Genomic DNA, 27,883 nt, shown 5'->3' on the forward strand with positions numbered 1-27,883 from the left:
ATGGTACGTTGTTACTGAAAGTCTCTGTGATGCGGCTCGGTACTGTGCGAAAAATACCATGGCCTGGTGAGCTTGAAGTTTACACCATGGCACGGGAAGGGCTCAAGCAACAGTGACTGTTGACAAATGGAAAATGTGCTTTCTTCTTGAACAGGAATCCTCACTGTTGTTGTGTTGTTTCAGATCCAGCGCACATCGAGCAGCACCCCGAGAGGTAAGTAACTCTTACGGTGGCTTTTCACTTGGGGAATGCAAGGCTCCAAATGGCATCTAGTACGCCGATCAAAGGTTGAACAGCCTGGGGCTCGTTTCTCCAGAAAAGAGGAGGCCAAGAGGTGACCTGGAGTGCTGGGTACAGTTTAGCTCCCCTTATTTGAGGAGGGATGTAGTTGCATTAGAGGCAGTTCACAGGAGAGACATGGTGGGGCGGGGGCGGGGGGGGTTGTCTTATGAAGCGAGATTGAGCAGTTTGGGCCGTTACTCTAGCGTTTTGAAGAATGAGGGGAGATCAAATTTAGGTGAATAAGATGATAAAGGGTTTTGACAAAGTAGGCGTAGAGCAGACGCTCCCTCTTGTGTGGCAATCTGGAACGAGAGGTCATAGTTTTAGGATAAGGGGTAGCAGATTTATAACTGAGATGAGGAGCAATTACTTCTCTCAAAGGGTTGTGAATCTGTGGAAGTCGCTACCCCAGTGTGCGGTGGATGCTGGGACAGTGAGTAAATTTAAGGATAAGATAGATTTTTAATTAGTAATGGGTTGAAGGGTTATGGAGAACGGACAGGACAGTGGAGTTGAGGCCGAGAGGAGATCAGCTAAATATCCCACTCCTTCCCCTAGTTCTCATGCCCTTAAGATGGAGGCCATTGAGATTATGACGGGGGGAAAATCTGGTCAGCGCCCCCTCTGGTGGGCAAGGTGACCAACCGTTCATTTTGCCCCTGTATCTGAGGTCGCTTTTCCTGTCCCGGGTTGCATATTGCCGTGCTGCTGTTTCTCCCCCATTTCAGAGATTTCGAAGTCCCGTGCGTACGCCGTACCCGCTCTGCATGTGTTTGCCTGTCATCGCAGCTCTGCCCCTTCCGACCCCTCGCCACCCAACTGTCATAGTTTTGGCAGCGCCTACCAAGCCCCCAACACTAATCGACCCCCAATGCCAGACTGTCCAGTAATTTTCCCTTTGAGTGTTGGTCACCCTGCTCGTGGGGGAGACCAAAGGCGAGGGCTATGAATATAAGATAGTCACTAATAATTCCAGCAGGGCGGCACGGTGGTTAGCACTGCTGCCTCACTGAGCCAGGGACCCGGGTTGGAATCCGGCCTTGGGTTATTGTCTGTGTTTCTCATGATTTCTGACTGTAGGTTAATTGAAGTTACCTGCTGGGTTTGAGGTGAGTCTAACCGGGGGCAAGTGGTGGGCCCAGGTATGAGGCTCCTGGGCCGGGTAGGTAGACTAGCGAACGGCTCTGTGACTAAATGCCGTTTCTCTTCCCCTCTCCAGATCGGGAGTAGTATGCAGGGTGAAGTATTGCAACTCTCTGCCAGACATTCCCTTTGACCCAAAGTTTGTGACGTATCCATTTGATCCCAACAGGTAAGGCAAAGATTTTTTCAATCAGCCTGTAGGATTAACCATTCTCCATCCTCACTTCCTGCACACCATTTACTGTATTGGAGCAGACAGCGGCAGCTGTTGGGGAGGAGAGGGAAGAATGGAGCTTGGGCAGATCAGCAAAGTGAGCAGATGGCTTGACGCATCCTCAGCCATTAAGGGTGAGAAAGCTTCCCCCTCCGCCAGAAGTGTAGGGCAGGTAGGCATCCAGAAGGGCTTGTGCGTCTTAGGTGGCATTGAGGGATGTCTCATGCACCAGAGAATGCTTGCCACAAAATTTAAATCTACATTGTAAATATAATCTGCCATAGCGAGTGTAGTACGGCACCTCGTGTACTGTCACAAAAGTGGTGGGCGACACGGTAGCACAGTGGTTAGCACTGTTGCTTCACCGCGCCAGGGACCCGGGTTCAATTCCCGGCATTGGATGCTGTCTCTGGAGTCTGCACACTCTCTCCGTGTCTGCGTGGGTTTCCTCCGGGTGCTCCGGTTTCCTCCCACAAGTCCGAAACAAGTTGGATGAATTGAACATGCTGAATTCTCCCTCTGTGTACCCGAAAAGGTGACTAGAGGATTTTCACAGTTACTTGATTGTAGTGTTAATGTAAGCCTACTTGTGACAATACAGATTATTGTTATTGTCGCACTATACCTCTGGCCTCCTACTGAACTGTGTGTCACCAAGGCTGCGTAGCATTTCTTCTAACAAAGCAGGTTCACAGGGGGTGTAAACAGTTCGTCCTGAAACAATGTGGCCATTAGCACTGGGCCAGGCAATTCCACGCCTGTCTGGTTTCCGCGGGAAGTTGACTGTCCAGGGTTGTATGAATGCTGTCGGTCCCAGCTCTGAAAACTGCAGAGTCCAGCTAGGCTTAAACTTGGCTTCAGCATTTCGAGTTTTTACCCACGCTCACGAAAAAATATCAATATTTTTGTAACAATCCTGGAGGTCATGGGTCACCTGACCACATATTACTCGGGTTTGTAAAATTAGGGGCTTTAAACTAAATAGTGCGGGAAAGGATCATGTGAGGGGAGATGTGGGAATCAATGAGGTAATAGAAAGAGTTGCGATTCGGATAATAATAAGAGTGTGGCAGGAAGGAACAGGGTGTACAGACCTAAGAGTGCAGCAGCAGATAAGACCAGAGATTGCAAAAATGCTAAACGGTCTTGAGTTAAAGACTCTGTATCTGGGCACAGCAGTTGTAACAAAATAGATGAATTGCTTGCACAAGTTAGAAATAAATGTGCATGGCCCCGATGGCCATCACAGAGACATGATTGCAAAGAGACCGGGGTTGGGACCCAAATATTGAAGGATGTTTGATATTTCAAAAAGACAGGGAGCTTGGAAAAGGTCGTGAGGGTAGCTCTGTTAATTAAGGATGACATTCGTACAGCAGTGAGAGTTGATCTTGGCTTGGAAGAGGAAGGTGTAGAATCAGTTTTGGTAGCGGTAAGTTATAGGAAAGGTAACAGGTCAATTGTGGGAGTAGTTTATAGGCCAAAGTGTACAGGAAGCAATAAGTAAGATGTCTAAAAAAAGATGCCACAATAATCATGGGTGATTTTAATCGACATGTGGATTAAGCAAATCCGATTGGCAATGGTAGCCTGGAAAATTAGTTCATAGTGTTTTTGGGACAATTTCTTAGGGCAGTACATTCTCAAGCCAAGCAGGTTATGCTAGAACCGGTATTGTGCAATGAGACCGCATTAATCAACAACATCACAGTAAAAGAATCTGGTAGCTGACAGCGATCATAATATGTTCCCAGCCTCCCCGAACAGGTGCCGGAATGTGGCAACTAGGGGCTTTTCTCAGTTACTTCATTTGAAGCCTACTTGTGACAATAAGCGATTTTCATTTCATTTTCATTCATGATATTTCACATTCAATTTGAAGTGGAGGAGTGTGGGTCTAAGACTAGAGTTTTCAACCTAAATAAAGGTAACTAAGAATACGAAGGCTAAAGTGAACCGGGAAACTAGGTCAAAAGTAGGGATGCAGCGGCAGACTTTTAAGGATATATTTAATAACGCTCAACAAAGATTTATCCCAGTGCGAAAGAAAGTCACTGAGAAGAATGCGTTCACCATGGCCAAACAGTGAGAAACGTCCGTTCTATTGCAGGCAACTCAACAACCAGACTTTGCCAGCATTTCCAAAAGTCAAAGCGGGCGCATTCCGCAAAATACTCCCCGATTTCCCCAACATCCAGTAATGGTTCATCTTGGCATTGACATCTCTGATTAGGAAGATGGGTCTCAGAAGCAGAAGTAGGTCTTTCGTCCCTTCAAGCCTGCTCCACCATTTGATACGGTCATGGCTGATCTGATTGCGGCCTTAACTTTGTTTTCCTGTCTGCAGCTCCCCACCCTCTTGCCCATAACCTTTAACTTTGTTGTCTTATCACAAATCTGTCTAATTATGCCTTGAAGAAATTCAGTGACCCAGTCTCAACTGCTTTCTTGGAAAAGAGATCACCACAGTCTAACGACCCCCTAAGAGACTGTTTTTTCAAACTATTTTTATGCCGGGACCCACTTTTACCAACCGGCCGACCTCCGCCACACCCCATTTTCGCTTGCCTTTAATGCGACAGGTGAGCCTGCTCAGTCCTCACAATCTCACTTGCTTTTGTTATCCAATGTGTTACATTTCTACTAAGGACTTCAGGTGATTTAAGTTCTCGCTGCGTCCTTTGAAAGAAAATCAAGAGGTTTGTCCTCGAACTCGACATGCCTTTGAAGTTTTGAGGGTTTTAGACTCTCATTCGGCAGTACTTCCCTGCATGTAACACACTTGGACTTTGCATCCTGATTTGCAACGGCACAATTAACAAAGCCGAACCTCAAGACATCGTTTATATACGGCTTTTTTCCCGCTTTTAGCATTTTCTTTGTTTAAAACGATACATCTCCAGTTCCTCACACCCCTGTTGCCTTGCTTGCTCGCAGCTAGAAATTGGAGGAATGTCTCTTCCTGATTTCGCACCAAAAGCAGTGTCAGTGTACGTGCCGGGTGCGTGATCTGCTCTCTGCCGCAGCTTCTGGCCGGAAGACTGAATCATACCATTTAAAAGCTGGATGCGTCCAGCATTCCCGATTTAACAAAGAACAAAGAAAAGTACAGCACAGGAACAGGCCCTTCGGCCCTCCAAGCCCGTGCCGACCATGCTGCCCGACTAAACTACAATCTTCTACACTTCCTGGGTCCGTGTCCCTCTATTCCCATCCTATTCATGTATTTGTCAAGATGCCCCTTAAACGTCACTATCGTCCCTGCTTCCACCACCTCCTCCGGCAGCGAGTTCCAGGCACCCACTACCCTCTGTGTAAAGAACTTACCTCGTACATCTACTCTAAACCTTGCCCCTCGCACCTTAAACCTATGCCCCCTAGTAATTGACCCCTCTACCCTGGGGAAAAGCCTCTGACTATCCACTCTGTCTATGCCCCTCATAATTTTGTAGACCTCTATCAGGTCGCCTCTCAACCTCCGTCGCGGCTGTTCGGTGCTTCTCCCGCGACAGAACACGCCACGACCGATCTCACCGCGACGCGCCCCCCCCCCCCCCCCCCACGCTTGCCCGTGGGTTGCACCCCGCAGTTTGAATGGTAACACAGTGGTTAACACCATTGCTTCACAGCGCTAGTGTCCCAGGTTCGATTCCCAGCTTGGGTCACTGTCTGTGCGGAGTCTGCACGTTCTCCCCGTGTCTGCGTGGGTTTCCTCCGGGTGCTCCGGTTTCCTCCCACAAGTCCCGAAAGACGTGCTTGTTAGGTGAATTGGACATTCTGAATTCATGTACCTGAACAGGCGCCGGAGTGTGGCGACTAGGGGATTTTCACAGTAAATTCATTGCAGTGTTAATGTAAGCCTACTTGTGACACTAATAAAGATTAGTATTATGATTATTGAAAAACCCTGCTCTGAGAAAGAAATTCCACCTCATCTCCGACTTAAAAGGGATTCCTCTTCTCTTTAGACTGTGTCCCCTAGCTCTAACCTCTCCCACAAAACAAAACATCCTCCCCAGTATCTACCCTGTCAGGTCCCTTCAGGATATCCTGGGCAGGATTCTCCAAGCAGCGCCGGTCGGGGGCCACTGAAAGAGGCCCCCGCGACTATTCTCCGCGGTCGACCCGCCGGCGTGGTTCCAGCCTGGTATCACGGGAGCTCGGACCCGCGGCCGCGGTGGACGTCCTGGTGGGGGGATCTGAGTCCTTGGGGGGGGGGGGGGCCTCCACGGGGACCAGGCCCACGATCGGGGGCATCCAATCGGTGGGCACCCGCGATCTGGAGGGGGCCTACCTCCTTCCGCGCAGACCCGCTGTAGGTCTCCGACATGTTGCTCGGCGCTGACGCGGAGATGGCAACCGTGGGCATGCGCCGGAGTGCTGCGTATGGGCCCAACCTGACTCCGAGGAATGAGTCATGTGGGCCTTCACTGAACTGCTTCTAACACAGTTAAATCAAAGTTAAGGTGACCAATACTGGACGCAGTGCTCCAGATGTGGTCTCATCAAGGCCCTGTAAAGCTGCAGTAAAGCATCCCTGTGTTTATATTCCGTTCCCCATGAATGTCAGGGGGGCATGGTTAGAATCTGTCGTGTTGGAGATGGTCATTGCCTGGCAATTGTGGGCATGAAAGTTCCTTGTCACTTACCCAAGCCTGAATTCCGATACCTGAAGAACTGCTAATCAGAGGACACAGATTGAGGGCAATTTAAGGAGCGTTTAGACAAGCTCTTGAAACGCCATAGCACGAAGCTACAGACCAAGTGCTGGAACATGGGTTAGAATAGATAGGTGCTTGATGGCCGGCACAGACACGCTGGGCCGAAGGTCCTCTTTCCATGCTGTAAAATGTTATGATTCTAACAAGGAAAGCAGTGATTAGGACCGAGATTGCAATGGCTGATGGGGTGATGGATTCAATCGTAGTGTCCAAAGGAAATTGGATAATTATGTGACGGAGAATTGTCGGGATATCTGGAAAGAGTAGGAAATCAGGACTAACTGGATTCATCTTTGAAAGGACTGTTGCAGACTTGATGGGCCGAACGGTTGCCTTCTGTGTTGTATTATTGTATAATTCTGTGTCAGCGCTGAACATTTTATCCTGTGTACTTCCCAGGTTTGTACAGTACAAAGCAACCTCTCTTGAAAAGCAGCACAAGCATGAGCTGTTAACAGAGCCAGACCTGGGAGTCGTGATTGATCTCATCAACCCTGATACCTACAGAATCGATAACAATGGTAAGATCCAGGCCTGCCTGCGGGCACCATGATGTTCTGCGTATTTCTGCCCCTTCTGGATCTCCTGTCCTTGTGCCCCCCCCCCCCCCCCACACTTTGGCCCCTGCTACCTACACCCAGGCAGCAGCAATGAGACCAGCTGCACTATTCCACCTGAGATTCTTCTGACGTATTTTCACTTTCAAAAGCTCAAGAGGCATCCTTGCAACCAGATTGTATGCCTTGTGATCAGAAATATGGTTCTTGTGGGCGGCGCAGTGGTTAGCACGTCGCAAGGACCCGGGTTTGATCCCGGCCCCGGGTCACTGTCCATGTGGAGTTTGCACAATCTCCCCGTGTGGGTCTCACCCCCACAACACACAGATGTATAGGTTAGGTGGATTGATCATGCTAAATTGTCCCTTAATTGGAAAAATCTGAATTGGGTACACTAAATTAAACACAATATGCATGGTCCTTTCCTTTCCTGACCCTGAAGAATGCTTGGAGCTGATGGTGGTGGTAAATTGAACACAAGGTTCCCACCAGCTCTGGCGCTTTAGTTGTCCGAGTGGAAAATATGACACTGGCCAGCGAACTGGTGCCACGAGGCTCAGACAGTGACCCAACTTAGTTACTCAAACTTGAGCTGTTATAAACCACAGAGGATTAGACTAACTGGGTGCAGGGTGATTCAACAGAGCTGTCTTAGTGAGGTTTAACTGCCCCACCTTCGATTATTCCCTTCCGGTCATGTCTCTTGGGGAATTTCACGTGTTTAAAAGCTGTACACTGATGGATCACATGAACATTGTCCTGTAAGCGCTAAGGAATCTGCACAGATCTCACTGTTAGCCACTTTGTTCCTTTTGTAGTAGGGAAGAAAATGCATTTTCCAGTCCTAATGATCAGATCAAAGCCGTGTTGTCCGTGGGAGAACCTGGGCCATTCTTAGTCACCCAGCTTGTGGCATTCGACCTCGGATGCCTTGTCAGAGTCCGACCCTGCACAATGGTGGAAGTTCATCTTTGCTTCGCCTTCTGAATTGAATGGCCGCGGCCAATTGGAAGCCCGAACGACTTTCCACCTACGCGCCCAAGTGTCGGCCCTCCCTGCTGTTGTGTGAACGATCCTGCTCCCTGGTGTTTGTAGTGAGCACTGCTGCCCTCTGATTGTGCCCTTGCCTCTCCACAGTCATCCTCGACATTGCAGATGAGAAGTTACTCGAAGAAGAAATTCAGGCACCGTCCACTTCAAAACGGTAAGTTTAGCCAGAGGCCTACCTCTGGAGTGCGCACCGGCCAATCAGAGCTGACCAGGAGTGGCGGGGGGGGGGGTTGCTGGCTGGGAGGGTAGTAAACATTGGCCTTGCATGGCCAGAGCCCAGTGCTGGCATACAGTCTCTTGGGGAAACAGTGACAATTGAGGAGTTATGTAACTGAGCACCTTTTTGTTCAGATCACAGCAACATGCGAAGGTAGTGCCATGGATGAGAAAGACTGAATACATCTCCACAGAGTTTAACCGATATGGCATCTCTAATGAGAAACCTGAAGTCAAGTAAGTGACATGGGAGCGGAGCTCCTGTGGATTATTTGAGGGGTGCATTGGGCCCGTGTTCTGTTAAACAGACTCGATCGGGGGGTTTGTGGCAATGTTTTTGGTTGCTTGCAGCTGGCCATGTGCCAAGTGGTATAAATTGAAATGTCTTCTCAAAACCATTTTAAGGTGAGCATCATATTTGCTCAGGGAAGGTGGGACTGTGGTGGGACAATAATAGCCGGAGACCCCGGAACAGGCTGCTTAACCCTCCCATTTTTCCAATGACGGCTTTCCCCAGCAAGACGTTGGGAAGCTCCCTCCTGAAGTTGTTCATTTACCGAATCCGGGTTCTTTTTGAGAATCGCTGCCTCTATGTCAGGTTCTGGGCCGAGGGTATCAGGGACTGAGTTCAGCTCTGAAAGTTACCAATTCTAAATGACGACTCTGGAAACCAATCCGTCCAGGATAGCGTGTCCCAGTATTGCTGCCCGATTATTGCAATCTGACTTGCCGTTTCAGTTTAACCTCCGGCACGGTGGCACAGCGGTTAGCACTGCTGCCTCACAGCTCCAGGGATCCCGGTTCGATTCCGGCCCTCTGGTGACTGTGTGGAGCTTGCACGTCCTCCCCGTGTCTGCGTGGGTTTCCTCTGGGTGCTCCGGTTTCCTCCCACAGTCTAAAGATGCGCAGGTTAGGTGGATTGGCCATGATAAATTGTCCCTAAGTGTCCGGAAGGTTGACAGCACGGTGGCGCAGTGGGTTAGCCCTGCTGCCTCACAGCACCGCGGTCCCAGGTTCGATCCTGGCTCTGGGTCACTGCCCGTGTGGAGTTTGCACATTCTCCCCGTGTTTGCATGGGTTTCGCCCCACAACCCAAAGATGTGGAGGCTAGGTGGATTGGCCACACTAAATTTGCCCCTTAATTGGAAAAAAAATGAATTGGGTACTCTAAATTTTAAAAAAAGTGTCCCGAAGGTTGGGTGGGGTTACTGGGTTACAGGATAGGGTGGAGCCGTGGGCTTATGTAGGGTGCTCTTTCCAAGGACTGGAGCGGATTCGATGGGCTGAATGGCCTCCTTCTGCACTTTAAATTCTATGATTTCCTGCCTTGCCTGTTGTGTACTTTGTAGTGGGAGTAATGTTGTTACTCTTGATGTTGCGTTCCTGTTTTGGGGTGTAAGTCGCGGCAGTTCTGACACTGTTCTACCTTCGCTCCTGCCCTGAAAACCAGGATTGGCGTGTCCGTCAAACAGCAGTTCACAGAGGAGGAGATCTACAAGGACAGAGACAGCCAGATCGCAGCAATTGAAAAGACCTTCGTGGACGCAAACAAAGAGGTAGAAAAAATGTGCAAACTGGCAGAATCCTCCCGAGAGTCTCAGACCATCCACTCCATCTTGAAGGAGGGCATTATAGTATACCTTCCTGTATGGCCATCAAGTTATACCCCTCCAGGAAGTTCACAAAACTATGCCCTAACTATTTTAATAAAAGCAAATTACTGCGGATGCTGGAATCTGAAACCAAAGAGAAAATGCTGGAAAATCTCAGCAGGTTTGGCAGCATCTGTAGGGGGAGAAAAGAGCTAACGTTTTGAGTCCAGATGATCCTTTGTCAAAGCAAACGTTAGCTCTTCTTACTCCCTACAGATGCTGCCAGACCTGCTGAGATTTTCCAGCATTTTCTCTTTGGGGCCCTATTTTCCCTGCTTGGGGATTAACCATTTTTAAAATCCCCTCCTTTGGAAGAGAGCGCACAAACGCTAAACTGTGACTTCCAAGGGACTGTGCACCTGAGGTATTGAACCATCTGTCAAATGTATCCCCCGAGAGACTGTTGCGAACTACTCCTGGCGGGCGGGCGGGGGAGAATGATGAACGAGCCTCCTTGGACCGTGAAGGCGTGATTACACCGTGGTGGTAATGTTGCTGGACTAGAAATCCAGATGTTCGAATGCAGCAGCCCCCTGGGTTCAAATCCCACCACTGCGTCTGGGAGTTTACACTCCATTAATTAGAGCTGGGAGATAAAAAGCTCAACTCCGCAATGGTGAGCAAATTACTTCATTGTATAATTAGATCAAGTTGAAGTAAGCAAGATGCTAAACGGTAAGGATAAAGTAGACGTGGAGCGGAAGCTTCTTCTTGTGGACATTCTAGAACAAGAGGTCATAATCTCAGGATAAGAGGTAGCAAATTTAAAACCGGGTTGAGGAGAAACTGCTTCTCCCAAAGGGTTGTGAATCTGTGGAATTCGCTAGCCCAGAGTGCGGTGGATGCTGGGACAGTCAGTAAATTTAAGGAGGAGTCGACAGGTTTTTTAAATTGGTAATGGGTTGAAGGGTTATGGAGAACAGGCAGGACGGTGGAGTTAAGGCCAGGGTGAGATCGGCCATGATTGAATGTTTAGGTGCTGACATTCTGACTGAGGGTTAAACTGGTGTCTCTGTCAGCGGTATGAATGTGTTCCCAACATTTGTAACTGGGGAAATGATTTGTGCGTAGACTGTGGTTTACTCTGGTGTCTCTGTCCCCCATCCTCTAGGTCACCCAACACTACAGTAAGCCTCGGGTCATTCCAGTGGAGGTCATGCCTGTCTTCCCCGATTTTAAGGTAAGAGCTATGGGCATGCTTTAACAATGGACGTCGCACGGCCATGGCACATTAATGAATCCCAGTCTCGTTTTGTGACCTTGTCCAGGCTGGGTGTTGGCTGGTATGGGGAGGTGGCAGGGATTAACTGCAAATGTTAGACGATGCCAGGGTTGGCCTTCTCATCGGCAACTTTTGAGATTGTTCTCCTTGTATCGACACACCCGAGACAGCGATATGCACAGAGCACAAAATTGGACCCAGAGCTGAAGGAGGCCATTCGCCCCATCGAGCCCATGCCAGTTCTCTGGAGAAACCCGGTCGGCCCTGCTCCATCCCCATACCCCAACAAATTTATTTCCCTCCGGTGCCCATTCAATTTCCTTCTGAAATCATTGATTGTCTCTGCTTCCCACCACCCTCGTGAGCCGCGGGTTCCAGCTCATTATTACCCACTGCGGCTGGAAGTCCTTCCTCCCGTCCCCACTTCTAAGCAACACCTATTTGCAATAAACTCTTTTGTTTTCTGTTCAGCTTTACTGGCAGGTTGTCTTGTGAGGAAAGATTGGAGAGGTTAAATTCGTACCCATTAGAGGTTTGAAGTGTAAGAGGCGACTTGATCGAATAAGACCCTGAGAGGTATTGATAGGGTAGACGTGGGGAGGATGTTTCCACTGTGGGAGAATGTAGAACTCGGGGTCACTGTTTAAAAATAAGAGGACACCCATTTGAGACGGAGATAAGGAGAATGTTTTTCTCTCTGGGGTCGTCAGTCTCTGGAATTTTCTTTCTCAAAAGGCAATGGAAACGGAATCTGAATATTTTTAAGGCAGGGTTAGACAGATTCATGATTAACAAGGGGGTGAAAGATTATCGGGATTGGGGGGGGGGAGAAATGTGGGGTTGAAGTTACAATCGGAAGAGCCAGGGCGGAAATGGCTGTCACGAGGGGGACATCATTTTAAGGTGATTGGAGGAAGGTATAGGGAGGATGTCAGAGGTAGGTTCTTTACACAGAGAGTGGTGGGTGTGTGGAATGCACTGCCAGCAGAGGTGGTGGAGTCAGAGTCATTAGGGACATTTAAGCGCCTCTTGGACAGGCACATGGAAGGGGTGTAGGTTAGGTTGATCTTAGATTAAGGATAAATGGTCGGCACAACATTGTGGGCCGAAGAGCCTGTACTGCTCTATGTTCTCTGATCATACTGAATGGCGGAGCAGGCTCGAGGGGCTGGGTGGCCTACTCCTGGCCTTAATTCATATGTTTCTATCCTCGTGGCTGTTATCATGAACCTGATTTTTCCGAGCAACTTTCTTGTGAGTAAATCTTCCTGATCTCTTTTCTGGGTAAATTGAATAAGTATTTAGAGCTGCGGAAAGCAGGCCCATCAGGAGAGAGTGAGATGATTCGTTTGGATTGAGATAGAGCTGTGAGGAGAGCCCAGGACAGTGGGACTAGTTTGAATTTGATACAGGGCTGTGGGGAATATCACTTACGAGCAAGTGGTATTTTCCTTAACTCTTGCTTCTTGTTAAACGACCAACTTTCTATTCTTGCAGCTACGTGTCCTTTTGTTCCAGGTGCCTGAACTTTTCGAACAAAGCTCTAGTGAGAAAATCCTGCTGCTCCCCTAACTCGGAGGGGAGACTGATACCCATTGAGTTAAACTGGCACTTCTGTCTGTCAGAGGACATTGGGTGAGGGATTATGTGAACAAGAGCGAACACGTTTTCGGTCTGTTGCTCCAAGCTGGCGACCTGGAAGTCCGAGAACCGATTGCAGGAAGATCCAGTCAGTGGGGAGGCGGTGGCGTAGTGGTGTTGTCGCTGGACTAGTAATCCAGAGACCCAGGGTAACGCTCTGAAGTCCCAGGTTCGAATCCCACCCTGGCAGATGGTGAAATTTGAATTCAATAAAAATCTGGAATTCAAAGTCTGATGATGACCATGAAACCATCGCCGATTGTCGTAAAAACCCATCTGGTTCACTAATGTCCTTCAAGGAAGGAAATCTGCCGTCATTACCTGGTCTGGATTACATGTGACTCCAGACCCACACAGCGATGTGGTTGACCCTTAACTGCCCCTCTGAAATGACTGAGCGAGACACTCCGTTTAAGGGCAACTAGGGATCAACAACAAATGCTGGGCCCAGTCAGCAACTCCACATCCCAAGAACGGATAAAAATAAAATCTCCAGAAGCACTTCACACAGGGGTTAGAGCTCACGCTTAAGGAATGCTCGCGATACCGCTGTGTTCCGTTCGGATGGTGCAGGATGATTTCAAATCTTTTGTGTCCTCCTTCTTTCCATAGATGTGGATTAACCCATGTGCGCAGGTCATATTCGACTCCGACCCAGCGCCCAAAGAGATCGCTGGCCCTGGTGCTGTGGAAATGATGTCCCAAGCTATGATCAGGTGAGATATTCCAGTCTGCTCGCTGCTGTGCTGGGAGTTAAAGGAGGGCGGGATGTTGGATTCAATGTGCATTGAGTACCTTGCGAGATCAAACTGTGAGCTTTCCTCATTAAAGCTTTTGGATGTGCAGTGATTAGCTGTCAAAAGATGGGATCGTATTGATCCTTCAAGGTTCCCGTTGGCGCAGAGTTGCAAACAAAATCACGGGGATACCATTTAAGGCCATGAAGGAAAATGGCTCAGAGTTAATAATAATCTTTATTAGTGTCACAAGTAGGCTTCCATTAACACTGCAATGAAGTTACTGTGAAAATCCCCTAGTCGCCACATTCCGGCGCCTGTTCGGGTACACAGAGGGAGAATTCAGAATGTCCAATTCACCTAACAGCACGTCTTTCGGGACTTGTGGGAGGAAACCGGAGCACCCGGAGGAAACCCACGTTTTCCCCGTGTCCGCGTGGGTTTCCTCCGGGTGCTCCGGTTCCCTCCCACAGTCCAAAGATGTGCAGGTTAGGTGGAGTGGCCACGCTAAATTGCCCCTTAGTGTCCAAAAAAGGATAGGTGGAGTTACTGGGTCACGGGGATAGGGTGGAGACGTAGGGCTTAAGTACGGTGCTCTTTCCAAGGGCTGGTGCAGACTCGATGGGCCAAATGATTCTCCTTCTGCACTGTAAATTCTATGATCCATGACGATGTGTTTCATCGTGTCCATCACCGGAGAATACAACCTGCACTTGATGTGGAGGAGGGGGGGGGGGGGCGGGGGCTGCACTTGATTGGCGAGGGGGGAATTCAAAACCTATTTGCAGAAGCAATATTTCAGCGACCGAGTGGTCCAGCTACAGGATAATTTTCCGAGTGATATGTTGGAAACCGTTATACTGATTCGTTCAGGAGCTAATTGGATAGCATTCTTTCAGAGACCCTCCCTACCTTGGCCTGGGCTGCCAAGGGGGAGTGGGAAAATCGCCATAAAGCTACTTCAACGCGAGTTGAAAACTGGGTCATGTTGAAAATCTCAGTCTGCCAGTACTGTGGTGGAGCAGGAAGGCAGCAGTATTGAAAGCACAACACTAGGGGGAGCGTGTCACTCGTGTACAGCTCCCGCCAGCAACATCACAGACAGTGACTGCCTTGGAAGCTGCCAGCATCAAAAATGGCTTCTGTCTTCACAGAGACCTCCCAGTTAGGGATGGGCATTCAATGTGGCAAGAGGATGCAGACTCCCACTCAGCACAGCCCCACACATGCCCACCTCCATCTCTTGACCTCTTTCTCCCCCCCACCCCCCCCTTTCTCGGTCTCCTCCCCCGTGTTTCCCCCCCCCCCCCCCCCCCACTGTTGCTCTGTTTCTCTGGTTCTAAATGTGGTGGTCAATATGGTCGCCTTCCTTAATCCTAATTATATTTGCTTTGGAGTCGCCAGGTATCTTTTGATACCGCCACAAGGTTCAAACTCGAATACTGATCAAAGAGCCAATACACCAGTTAGTTAGTTCAAAGTCAATACTATTTATTTACACACACAGTAAGATCGGCACATGCACAAAGTACGACAAACTAAACTATCTCTAACGCTAACGCCTATACTTAGCTTCGTGTGCCCACTCAGTCAGCGGAACAATGGCCGTTGTTCGGATCTGAGGCTGTTGGGTTCGAAGGGGTACAGGAGAACAGCTAAGGTCGTCCGTCTGGTAGCGAGCGTTGACCTTGGATTTAGTTGCTTCTGATGTAGCTGGTGCAAGGGTCTCTCCGCTTTTAGAGCCAATTCCAAGAGAGCGATTCTCTCTCGGGGGTTTCTTCTTATACCCGAAGGGGCTTCGCGCGCTTTTGGGCGGGCCTTGAACTTGGCCCCAATTAATTAGGCCGTATCTTGATCACTCGTATTTATCTTGACCAATAAAGGGGTGGGTGCCCTGATGGCTGGGCGTGTCCTAGGTGGCCGCTGGCCTTGCTTTGTTTACGCTTTCGGTTTGGGGAACTGGCGCCGCGATGTCTGGAGCTAGATCGGTTGCTTGAGTGCCTTTCCTTTGTTCCCGGAGATGGGCCATCAATATGTTAATTGCCCATCAATATGTTAATGGCCCTACAGTTTCAGTCCCTACAGTTTCAGGCTCTGCCTGCTTGCTTTCTTAACATTGTCCATAGTTCCCTACAGTCTTTGCGATCATCCATTTTGTATTCTGGTAGTGGCCATCCCAGATGGCTACACCACCCCCATCTCTCTCAGTTCTCACTGCCCCCCCCCGCCTTGCTACAAGTGAGGCAACAAGAGATGTCTCAAGGCTTTGTAGGTGGAAACTACAATTGTTCTGACCATTGGTAGCAGTGATTATGATCTATAATTGCTGAACTCAGTTAAGTCTAGAAGGCTGTGAAGTTGCTGTGGATCAGGTTAAAATGTAACTGTGTGTGTCTCTCCCCAGAGGTATGATGGATGAAGAAGGAAACCAGTTTGTTGCTTACTTCCTGCCAAATGAGGACACCATTAAGAAACGGAAGAGAGACAATGAGGAATGCATTGATTACATGCCTGAGGACGTGTAAGTCTGCAGCCTACTGTATTCTTGTGGTTAGAATTCAAAGACGTTATGTTGGATTGCAACAATATTGAAAACGAGGAAGTCACTACGTATTAACTGGGAGTTTCATGGTCTGGACTTTCATTGTCTATCCGCAGAGGGTGGTGAAATAGGTAAATGGATGCTTGAAACATTCCCTGGTCATGTACAGCATGGGATTAGATACAGAGAAAAATCCCTCTATACTCTCCCCAACAAACACTCAAGACAGGTATAAAGTAAGTAAGTAAAGTCGCCATAGTCCCAGGTGACCATAGGCTGCTTTACCCTTTGAGGGGTGAGAGCTGACTGGTGGTGATTTAACCTGAGGATCACCACATCTCAGGCGAGGGCCAAAGTTGAGAAGGCGGGGCCTTCATGAATGACCTCAGCCGGTACGGGGATTGAACCCACGCTGTTGGCCTCGCGCCACATCACAAATTAGCTGTCCAGCCAACTAAGCTAAACCAGCCCCAGGACTGTTATAGCAGGTACAGCACGGGATTAGATAGAGTAAAGCTCCCTCAACACTGTCCCCATCAAACACTCCCGGGACAGGTACAGCACGGGGTTAGATACAGAGTAAAGCTCCCTCTGCACTGTCCCCATCAAATACTCCCAGGGCAGGTACAGCACGGGGTTAGATACAGAGTAAAGCTCCCTCTACACTGTCCCCATCAAACACTCCCACAACAGGTACAGCACGGGGTTAGATACAGAGTAAAGCTCCCTCAACACTGTCCCCATCAAACACTCCCAGGACAGGTACAGCACGGGGTTAGATACAGAGTGAAGCTCCCTCTACACTGTCCCCAACAAACACTCCCAGGACAGGTACAGCATGGGGTCAGATACAGAGTAAAGCTCCCTCTACACTGTCCCCATCAAACACTCCCACAACAGGTACAGCACGGGGTTAGATACAGAGTAAAGCTCCCTCAACACTGTCTCTATCAAACACTCCCAGGACAGGTACAGCACAGGGTTAGATACAGAGTAAAGCTCCCTCAACACTGTCTCTATCAAACACTCCCAGGACAGGTGCAGCACGGGGTTAGATACAGAGTAAAGCTCCCTCAACACTGTCTCTATCAAACACTCCCAGGACAGGTACAGCACTGGTTTAGATCCAGAGTAAAGATCCCTCTACACTGTTCCCATCAAACACTCCAGGGTTAGATGCAGTGTGAAGAGTTTGGGTGTGAGATGCGATGCCTCCAAGTCTCGTGCTCAATGAGTTTCTACTTTTACAGGTACGAGTATAAAATATCCAGAGAGTATAACTGGAACGTGAAGAACAAAGCTAGCAAAGGATACGAGGAAAACTATTTCTTCATCTTCCGGGAGAGCGATGGAGTTTATTACAATGAGCTGGAGACCAGGTGAGCTGAGAGCTGCAGCGTCCTGGCCTGGCACTGGGACAATTTCTATCCTAGAGTTCTGTATCTGGCAAGACGCGAGTCACTTGGATCTTGGTTAATTTACACACATTGGCTTTGCTTGCCGCCTCCTCAAAGCTCTGAAGTAATGGTTATTTGCTCATCCCTCACACAACCTCTTCACTTCACCCTCCTCCGGTGACTTTTCCCAGCAATCCCATTCCCCTTTCATGGTTCCACTGTTTTAAAGTCGGCAGCATTTCCCTCGATGAAGTTCCCCGTGGTACAGTCACTGTGTTAAAGGGTAGGTCGTGTCTGACTAATTTGGTAGAATTTTTTGAGGACGTTACCAGTGCAGTAGATAATGGGGAGCCAATGGATATATCTGGATTTCCAGAAAGCTTTTGACAAGGTGCCACACAAAAGGTTGCTGCATAAACTAAAGATGCATGGCATTGCGGGTAAAGTGGTAGCATGGGTAGAGGATTGGTTAACTAACGCAGAAAGCAGAGAGTGGGGATAAATGGGTGTTTCTCTGGTTGGCAACCTGTAACTAGTGGGGTCCCTCAAGGATCCCGCAGTTGTTCACAATTTACATAGATGATTTGGAGTTGGGGACCAAGTGCAATGTGGCAAAGTTTGCAGACGACACTAAGATGAGTTGTAAAGCAAAAAGTGCAGAGGATACCGGAAGTCTGCAGAAGGATTTGGATAGGTTAGGTGAATGGGCTAGGGTCTGGCAGATGGAATTCAATGTTGCCAAGTGTGAGGCTATCCATTTTGGGAGGAATAACAGCAGAATGGATTATTATTTAAACGGTGAGATGTTAAAACGTGCTGCTGTGCAGAGTGACCTGGGTGTGCTGGTGCACGAGTCGCAAAATGTCGGTGTGCAGGTGCAACAGGTGATTAAGAAGGCTAATCGAGTTTTGTCTTTCATTGCTCGAGGGATGGAGTTCAAGACTAGGGAGGTTATGCTGCAATTGTATAAGGTGTTGGTGAGGCCACATCTGGAGTATTGTGTTCAGTTTTGGTCTCCTTACCTGAGAAAGGACATATTGGCACTGGAGGGAGTGCAGGTTCACTAGGTTGATCCCAGAGTTGAGGGGATTAGATTATGACGAGAGGTTGAGTAGACTGGGACTGTGCTCATTGGAGTTTAGAAGGATGCGGGGGGATCTTATTGAAACATATAAAATTATGAAGGGAATCGATAGGATAGATGCGGGCAGGTTGTTTCCACTGGTGGGTGAAAGCAGAACTAGGGGGCATAGCCTCAAAATAAGTGGAAGTAGATTTAGGACGGAGTGTAGGAGGAACTTCTTCACCCAAAGGGTTGTGAATCTCTGGAATTCCTTGCCCAGTGAAGCAGTTGAGGCTCCTTCTTTAAACGTTTTTAAGAAAAAGATAGATGCCTTTCTAAAGAATAAAGGGATTCGGGGATATGGTGTTCGGGCCGGAGAGAGGAGCTGAGTCCACAAAGATCAGCCATGATTTCATTGAATGGCGGAGCAGGCTCGAGGGGCCAGATGGCCTACTCCTGTTCCTAGTTCTTATGTTCTTATGAGATACTGTTAATGTTAACCTGTAGCTGCAGTGTCCGGCTGGCTGACTTATGTTATCTGTTCTACAGAGTTCGCCTCAGCAAGCGTCGTGCTAAGGGAGGTCACGGAGTTCAGTCCAACACCAATGCAATGTTGGTGGTAAAACATCGGGACATGAATGAGAAAGAACTGGAAGCACAGGTAGGTGAAGCTGCTGACCTATGTCCACTTTGAGTATATTCCATGGTGCAGCACCAACTCTGGGATCGAAATTTCAAAAATTTGCAAACCTGAGCAAAGAGATTTCTCCTAAATAATCAACCCCTTATCTTAAGACTGTGTCCCCGTGTTCCGAGTCCAGGGAAATTATCTCAACATCTACCCTAGCAGGCCCCTTCAGAATTCAGTACGTTCCAATTCGACCGCCTCTCAATCTTCTAAACTCCAGGGTATAGACCCAGTTTACTCTGCCTCTCGTCATAGGACAACCCTCGAATCTCGGAAACCTTCGCTGTCCAGCCTCCAAAAACAAGTACAGCCTTCCTTGGACATGGAGGCTATAACGCAGTGCTCCACACTCCCAGTGTTCCCACCTCGGCGACCTGCTGTTAATTGTGTGTCACTGGGCGAAAAACAAAATACTGCAGATGCTGGAAATCTGAAACAAAAACCGGGAATGTCGGGACGAAGAACAGGATGGACGGCACCGATCGAGCGAGAGAGAGAGAGAGAGCACTAAACAGTTGATCTGTCTGGTGTGAAACCTTTCTTGAAGCTAAATGATGTTAGAATTCTACTCGGTTGACTCGCTGATCACTTTCCCCTGTCTGTAGACAACTGCTGTTTCTACTTCCAGTTCACACCAAGATGTAGAACACCTCTTAAAGTTCACCTCTCCCTTGCATTTGATATGGTCCATCTCCAACTCTCCCCTTCCTTTCTTGGACTTGTATCGCCAGGGAGGGGTGGGCTGCCCACTGACATCTCCATTAGCCCAACAATTTCCGCACTTCACCTTTATTATGCTTCTTCCTGCCCTGCTTCCTGTAAAGACCCAATTTCCGTTGCCCAGTTTCTCTGCCTGCGTTGCATTTTCCCGGCCCTTCCACCTGCTGCCCCAGAGCTTTCCTCCTCGGCAGAAGTTACCCTCACCCAAGGTTCAGGCGCCCGATCACGTACCGCTTCTACCCCCCCAGCACTTTTTTTTTTCCCCTTCAGCAATGGTGTCACACTTGTCCTCATCTTCCACACCACCGGCCTCTGCAGTCGGCACTTCCAGCATCTCTGACGTATTGCCATCACCAAACAGGTCTCCCCCTTCCCTCTCAGAATTCCAATCCCTTTTACACCACCCCCACACACCTGTCCCCGATGTCTTCTCATGTACATGCCCGTACATGTCCGTCTCTCTCTCTCTCTCTCTCTCTCTCTCTCTCTCTTTTTTCCCCTTCCCCCCCATTAGAGTCACACAGCACGGAAAGAGGCCCGCCAGCCCACAGTGTCTGCGCTGGCCATCAAACACCAAACTACGCTAATCCCACTTTCCAGGCACTTGACCGTAGGCTTGTGTGATGTGGCAATTCAAATGCTCTTCTGAAGGCCTCTTAAATGTTGTGAGGGTTCCCGTCTCCGCCTCCCTTTCAGGCAGCGAGATCCAGATTCCCACCACCCTCTGGGTGAAAAGGTTTTCCTCAAATTCCCTCTTAAATTTCCTGTCCCCTTAAATCTTTGCCTAAGAGGAAAAGCTTCTTCCGATCTATGTCCCTCGTTATTTTATACACCTCAATCAGGAGTTCCCCCCCCCCCCCCCCCCCCCCCCACACCCCACCTTCTCTGCTCCAAGGAAAACAACCCCGGCCTATCCAGCCTCTCTTTCGAGCTGGGACGCTCCAGCCCAGGGAACATCCTGGTGAATCTCCTCTGCCCCTCTCCAGCGCCATCACTTCCTATCTACAGTGTGGCGGCCAGAACTGCACACAGTGCTCCAGCTGGGGCCTAACCAGCGTTTTATACAGCTCCAGCATAACCTCCCTGATCTTATATTCTACACTTTGGCTAAATATGCCATATGTCTTTTTAACCACATTCTCTACCTGCCCCGCTGCCTGTGATCATTGTCCAGGGCCCAGACATTCCTTCCAGGTAGGACCATGATCTAGTTGATCCACCACCACCTGAGTACTGTCTTTGCTGTCCATGTTGCGACCTCTACCCAGGGGAAATTGGGAGATTGCGCCTCCCTATCTGAAAATATCACCCCGGACCCCCTTGACTTCCTAAACTCCTGATCCCTCCCCTCCCTCTCTCCGTCCACGGCCCCCTTCCACTGAAACTCGGTGCAAGTTTCAGAAACAGCAGCTAATCTCTCTGCTGCTCGGAACCCTTTGGCCTCCATTACATATTCTCTCCGGCAGCAATGCGGTGGCAAGCTGGGATGAGGGTAGACCGGCGTTTCGGCAGATGCCTGCACGCTGATACCTTGGGGTAAATTTTAAGGTCCTGCCCACCGCGGGAACGGCCATGGGTGGGACAGACAATTTGATGGACCGCTTTATAAAGTCAGTTGATCTTTTGGGGGGGAGGGGGGGAATTTCCGGTCTCTGGGTGGGTGGAACCAAAAAATCCCACCCCTTATGTCAGCCTTGTGCATTTCCCTTGTGCCTTGTGCATTTGCCTTGTGCATTTCCCCGCCAAAAGGAAAGGATTTTTATTTACGATTTTTGCAACAGCACCAATTCCAGGGAATTCACGGGCCTGGTGCTGCTCCTGTTTCCATACCCCCTTATTAATCCCCCACCCTTACCCCTTTAACCCTCCCCTTCACATCTTCCGACCATAGTTACTGTTTTATAGAGGTTCAGCGAAACACCTTGGCTCTTGTGCTCTCTGCCGTTATATATAAAAACCATTGGAAAATTCCCTTTTCTGTGTGCCAAACCTTACAACCACAGCTCTGCCAGACAATTACACAACCTGGCCGCTCGTGTTGTATCACAAGCTCCACTTCTTCGAACCTGGTCTTGTGCAATGTTTGAAAAGCCAGAATCCCCCACAGAACAATCCCATGAGAATATCTTGGGTTAACAGTGCCGATTGGCACATGACTTCTAGATTCAGTTGCAAGCGTGAAAGTGACGAAGCCAGTAAATCAGCAGCAACCAAGTGGGAGATGTCAAAGTCCCAGAGGACCATTGGCTGCTTTCCCCTTTTGAGAGATGGAGCTGACCGGTGGTGATTTAACCTGAGGGTCACCACACCTCGGGCGAGGGGCAAGGTTGAGAAGTCGGGGGCCTTCACGAATAATCGAACCCGCGCTGTTGGCGACGCTCCACCTCGCGAACCGGCCGTTCAGCCAACTGGAGCTAACCCAACCCCACCCAACCAACCAGCACCAACCAATTCACTGACAATGTGACACTTCTGTCCACACAACTGGGCTTTGTTAGCATAAAAATTACACTTTTCACTGAGTAATAAAACCTCATTTTAAATTGAAACAACTCGCACATTCGAATGCCCAGCGTTGTCTGGGTCAGCACTCTGAAACTGCCTCCCGAACAGCACTGTGGGTGCACCTACACCACAGGACTGCAGCGGTTCAAGGAGGAGGCTCACCACCACCGTCTCGAGGGGCAATAAATGCTGGGCCGAGTCTGCGAAGCGCACTTCCCTTGTGTGAATATTTTTTAAAGCATATAATTGGAGAGCAAAGTGCGAACTGGAAATCTGAAGTCTAAAACAATAATGCTGGAAATACACAGTAGACCAGGCAGCATCTGTGGAGAGAGAAACAATTAACGCTTCAGGTCCACGATCTGCACTAGTTCTGACGAGGTGCCAGTGACTTCTGTTTCTCTCTGCATGGAGCAAAAATAGCCCCTCTCGGCACCCCTTCCTGAAGGCGCAACATCAAACATGAATTTCAATAAGTGTGGGTGCGTAGAGTGTGTGTGTGTGTGTGAGAGATGAGGAGACAACTTGCTCAAGTTGAGGGCAAGCACTAATAGGGAGGAACAGGTTGGACTGAATGGCCTGTATCAGTGTTGGAATTTCCAAATATTTCTATATAAATGAACTGATTCCCAGTGAGGTCTGTAAAAACAAATTGGGGTTAATGCAAAGATGGTGCAGTCAGACAGTGGCAAACTGTAGGGCAGTGGGAGAAGAGGGTGGAGATGATGTGCAGCCTTGCTGGGGACCCGGAATCCCGAGGCTGGAGATTATTGTCTGAATGTCTTTTGTGCTCTTACCCCGCAGGAGGCCAGACGGGCCCAGCTGGAGAATCACGAGCCCGAGGATGAAGAGGAAATCGACCATGGAATAGAGATCCCAGGATCAGGTAAAGATGTTTGTCCAGCTTTCCCCTGCAATAAACCTGTCCCCGAGTCTCCTCTCCACCGCCTACTTCCTCCATCCCTGGGTTAGGCCACCCCCCACCCCATTGTTGGCTATCAATTTGGCCCTAGATTCTGGAAAGGTCCCATCAGATTTGAAAATGGCAAAGTAACATCTTTTATAAAGAAAGGAGGGAGACCGTAAGCAGGAAACCTTAGGCCAGTTAGCCTGACCTCTGTCCCAGGGAAAATGCTGGAATCTACCATTATGGAAGGAATCGCAGGTCATTTAGAAAATCATCATATACTCAGGCAGTGTCAGATTGGATTTGTGAAAGAAAATAGTGTTTCACTAATTTATTAGAATTCTATGAGGAAGTAACAAACCGGGTGGATAATGGGGAACCTTTGGATGTGGTGTACTTGGGTTTCCAAAAGGCATTCTACAAGTTGCTACATCAAAGGGTACTTCACAATAGGTGATTGGGACATTCTGAATTCTCCCCATGTATCTGAACAGGGGCCGGAATGTGGCGACAAGGGGATTTTCACAGTAACTTCATTGCCGTGTTAATGTAAGCCTCCTTATGACAATAATAAAGGTCATAAAATAAGAGCTTGTGTTATAGGAGGTAACACATTAGCATGGATAGAGGATTGGTTAGCTCAACAGAAAGCAGAGAGAAGGACTAAATGGGTAAATTGGTAAGCTGTTATACTATTTTATTTTATAATCTTTTATTATCACAAGTGGGCTTACATTAACACTGCAATGAAGTTACTGTGAAAAGCCCCTAGTCGCCACATTCCAACGCTTGTTCGGGTACACAGAGGGAGAATTCAGAATGCCCAAATTACGTAATAGCACGTCCTTCAGGACTTGTGGGAGGAAACTGGAGCACCCGGAGGAAACCCACGCAGACACGGGGAGAACGCGCAGACTCCGCAGAGACAGTGACCCAAGGCGGGAGTCGAACCTGGGACCCTGGCGCTGTGAAGCCATTGTGCTAACTCGCTATGCTACCGTGCTGCCCACTGGTGGAGGACCACAGGAATTAGCTCTGGGACCTCAGCTGTATCAGTGACTTGGACGAAGGAACTGAATGTATGGTAGTGGAATTTGTTGATGATACAGAGATAGGTAGAAAGATAAGTTGTTTAGAGGGCATAGAGTTTACAAAAGGATTTAGAGAGGGTCTGGGGGAGAATGTGAACTTGTCCAATTTGGCAGGAAGAATGGAAAGTTTGAATGAAAGGCACTTAGACCTCTACATTAAAGAGGGACCTGGATGTCCTGGAACATGAATGACACAAAGCTAATTTGCAGGGGCCGCAAGTGATTAGGACGGCAAATGGCGTGTTGGTCTTTATCACAAGAGGAATGGAATATAAAAGTCGGGGTCTCCTGTTTAGAGACTGAGACAAGACATTTTCTTCTCTCAGAGGGACATGGGTCTGTGTGATTCTCTTCCCTGGAGGTTGGGTCATTGAATGTATTCAGGACTGAGTTAGACAGAGTGGGACAGATGGGAAAGTGGGGTTGAGATTGAGTTGACAATCTGATCAGCCATGATCATGTTGAATGGCGGAGCAGGCTCGAGGGGCCGAATGGCCGACTACTCCTCCTAATTCATGTGTTCTTCCTGCAACCCTGCCAATAGCAGTTGGAAAGTACCTGTGGAGTCGTTACAACACCGGCGAAGGTTATCCGGCCCATCGAGCCCATAGCAGCTCACGGTGGAGCAAACCCGTCAGTCCCATTTCCTGCTCCATTTCCTAACTCTAAGTTATTTCCTTCAAATGCCTCAACAATTTCCGTCTGAAGTCATCAATCGTCTCCGCTTGTACCACCCTGGTGTGCAGTCAGTTCCGGGTCTTCGCCACCCGCTGTGTTAAAACAAATTCTTCTACCCACCCCATACCTCTGACCCAAAGCCTTTAAATCTGCGCCTCCCCACTCGATCCTTGTCCCACCAGCTGATGGGAACTATGTCTACCTTATCGAAACGTGTCAATGTAACTTTAGTGCTGCTTCTGTTGCACTCTGCTTACGTCGTGCTGACTACCCCACTTTGGGCTGTTAGATTCTCCTCCTCCCGGGCCCACGTATGTGCTTGATATTAGCTCTCTCAGTATTGATGGTACACCTTCTGGTTGTTTGGATTGGGCCCACCGAGCCTGATGGTCATCAACTAGCACTTTCCGCCTTTCAAAATGGCAGCTTCCTGAAAAGTCTGTGCAAAGCACCAAGTGTTCACCTGCCCCCCGAGCATTTATAGGCATACATTATTTTTATTAATTTTTTGTTTCTGCAAGAAGCTCTGACCCTGCAGGAGAATGCTGCTTCTGCTCAATTAGGGAGGATGGGACAGTGTCGTGGGATCTGAACTCTCTGCCTGACTGACGCTGTCAGCTCAGTTGAACGCACTCTCACCTCGGGCTACAGGTTCTGCGTTCAAATTCCACCCGACGACTCGAGCACACTGCTTTGGGCAGACACTCCAGCATAGTACTGGGGAAAAGCAACACATTCTTTCAAATGAGCCCTGCCTGCTCTCTCAGGTGAAAGTGAAAGATCCCATGGCGCTATTTCCAAGAACAGGGACGTTCACCCCGGTGTCATGGCCAATGTTTATTCCTCAATCAACATCACGGTTTGTTTCTGGGAGCTTGCTTTTATTGCAGTCTCGAACCACGCCCCGCCAGTTGCTAGGATACCGGACAGAAACCCCAATATTTTATTTGTAAGACTGTGAGGGAAGGATATTTTGCTCCAGGAGTCCACGCACAAATAGGGCTGTGGTGTATCAAAACAAACTTTATTACTAACACAGTATGAATAGCTTTAATCTTATAAATACAAATAGCGGGTGGCACGGTGGGGCAGTGGTTAGCACTGCTGCCTCATGGCGCTGAGGACCCAGGTTCGATCCCGGCCCCGGGTCACTGTCTGTGTGGAGTTTGCACATTCTCCCTGTGTCTGTGTGGGTCTCACACAGATGGGCATTGGCCACTCTAAATTGCCTTTAATTGAAAAAAAATAATTGGGTACTCTAAAGTTTAAAAAAAAATAAATACAAATAGCTTTCAATTATCAGTTGAACAATGCTTATCAATTCCATAACACAATAAACCTTAACTATCTTTATTTCCACTCAAACAACACCCATCTCAAACCAAAATCCACTTTTAAATACCGTTAGCTATCTCAGCGCTACTTGCTGTAAAGAGAAGTCTTGGCTGAACCACTTTGAGAAAAAGAGATCCCTCAGGAAACCAGCTGCAGATTCATGCCCGTCTCAACTTGCTGTTTAAACTGCCCAGCTTGCTCACGGGCAAATCTTTAATTCACTGCCTTGAACTGCTTCTGGTCCGTCCACAGACTGGTCTTTAACTGAACTGTATTGAGAGCAGCTGCTTGTCATCTGTTCACGTCCCAATCTAAAACTAAACTCCAGAGATTGCTTCAGCCCCTTGGCTCCTCCCATTAACTTCATCTTACCAAGCTGAACACATTGTCTCTAATTATCCACTCCCCAGAGAAACCTTTCACATAAACAAAAGTCCAAACTTTTACGATGCTTTAATTACACCTCTTGTAGCCACAAAACCTAGCTGGCTTGGAACCAAGTCTAAACTTTTACGATGCTTTAATTACACCTCTTGTAGCCACAAAGCCTGGCTGCCTTCATACCGGGATTTTCTTTTAACGCTACTGCAGCAGTCATACACACACTAATTCGGGCTTTTAACTCTTACTGCACCAAATACATTATAATACAGTATATCTGAAATTCCTACATTCATCACACTTATAAAGTACTTGATTGGCTGTAAAGATGTCTCGTGGTTGTGAAAGGTGCTCTATAAATGCAAGTCTTTCTTTTTGTTTCCCCAGAAGATGAAAAAGAAAAGGAGAGTGGCAGCGAGAAGGCAGAAAGTGCGGACGAGCACTCAGCGAGCGAAAGCGAACCGGAAGAAGAGAAGGAGGATAAAGCGAGCATCAAGAGCAAGAGCGACGCGGAAAGCGTCAGCGGGGACGAGCGGCAGGCCCGCGAGGCCCGCGACGAGGAGGAAATCTTCGGCAGCGACGTCGAGAGCGACAACGAGGGGCGACGGAACGAGAGCGGCCAGGAGGAGAGCGGCAGTGATGAGGAGCAGCAGAGCGAGGAGGAGGAGGACGAAGAGCGCAGGAGCCGGAGCGCGTCCAACAGCGGCAGCGAGCAATCTGACAATGAGAACCAACAGGCCGCGCAGAGCGGCAGTGAGCAGGGCACGGATTCGAGCGAGAATGAGGGGAGTGGCAGCGAGAGCGACTGAACAGAGCTCCGCCCTCAACTGGCAGACGGCAGTGGGCTCAAATGGATCGGGGCATCATCTTCTAGATTCACCGAGACTTTGGGATGTCAATGACCCTCCCCTCCCCTTCCCCCTCTATCTGTCCATGCACTTGGTGAGTAAAGCTAGCACAGTTCTGTATATTGAAGCCTTGAGCTACTGACCAAGGTCAAGAGCAGTTACGCAAGATTTTAACACTTGGCTGACTGCTGATGTTTAAGCTCATTTTTTTTTATATAAGCATTTGTATAAAATTGCAGCATTCTATGACATTCTTAACTAGAAAATAAAAACCCGTTGTGTAAAACCTGAC

At 48.7% G+C, this 27,883-nt stretch overlaps 1 protein-coding gene across 1 annotated transcript; it reads left to right on the forward strand.

The window, feature by feature from the left end:
• The first annotated feature begins 249 nt into the window (after positions 1-249).
• paf1 (PAF1 homolog, Paf1/RNA polymerase II complex component) lies at positions 250-27,882 on the forward strand. The gene is made up of 13 exons (XM_072489878.1): positions 250-335; positions 1,503-1,595; positions 6,761-6,882; positions 8,056-8,122; positions 8,320-8,421; positions 9,635-9,740; positions 10,948-11,016; positions 13,312-13,415; positions 15,841-15,957; positions 17,229-17,357; positions 18,988-19,099; positions 23,156-23,237; positions 27,131-27,882. Exons 1-13 carry the CDS (start codon positions 250-252, stop codon positions 27,550-27,552), a joined length of 1,611 nt encoding a protein of 536 aa, XP_072345979.1. The 3' UTR covers positions 27,553-27,882.
• The last annotated feature ends 1 nt before the right edge of the window (position 27,883 follows it).

Source organism: Scyliorhinus torazame, chromosome 25 (genome assembly GCF_047496885.1).
Source record: "Scyliorhinus torazame isolate Kashiwa2021f chromosome 25, sScyTor2.1, whole genome shotgun sequence".
In the NCBI taxonomy this organism is placed as follows: domain Eukaryota; kingdom Metazoa; phylum Chordata; class Chondrichthyes; order Carcharhiniformes; family Scyliorhinidae; genus Scyliorhinus; species Scyliorhinus torazame.

Excerpts from the sequence above, each read along its gene's own strand:
- paf1 (XM_072489878.1), top strand. The coding sequence starts at position 250 with ATGCAAGGCTCCAAATGGCATCTAGTACGCCGATCAAAGGTTGAACAG. Across the intron at positions 15,958-17,228 it reads GATTACATGCCTGAGGACGT|GTACGAGTATAAAATATCCA; the intron begins GTAAGTCTGCAG and ends CTACTTTTACAG. Across the intron at positions 17,358-18,987 it reads TACAATGAGCTGGAGACCAG|AGTTCGCCTCAGCAAGCGTC; the intron begins GTGAGCTGAGAG and ends TCTGTTCTACAG.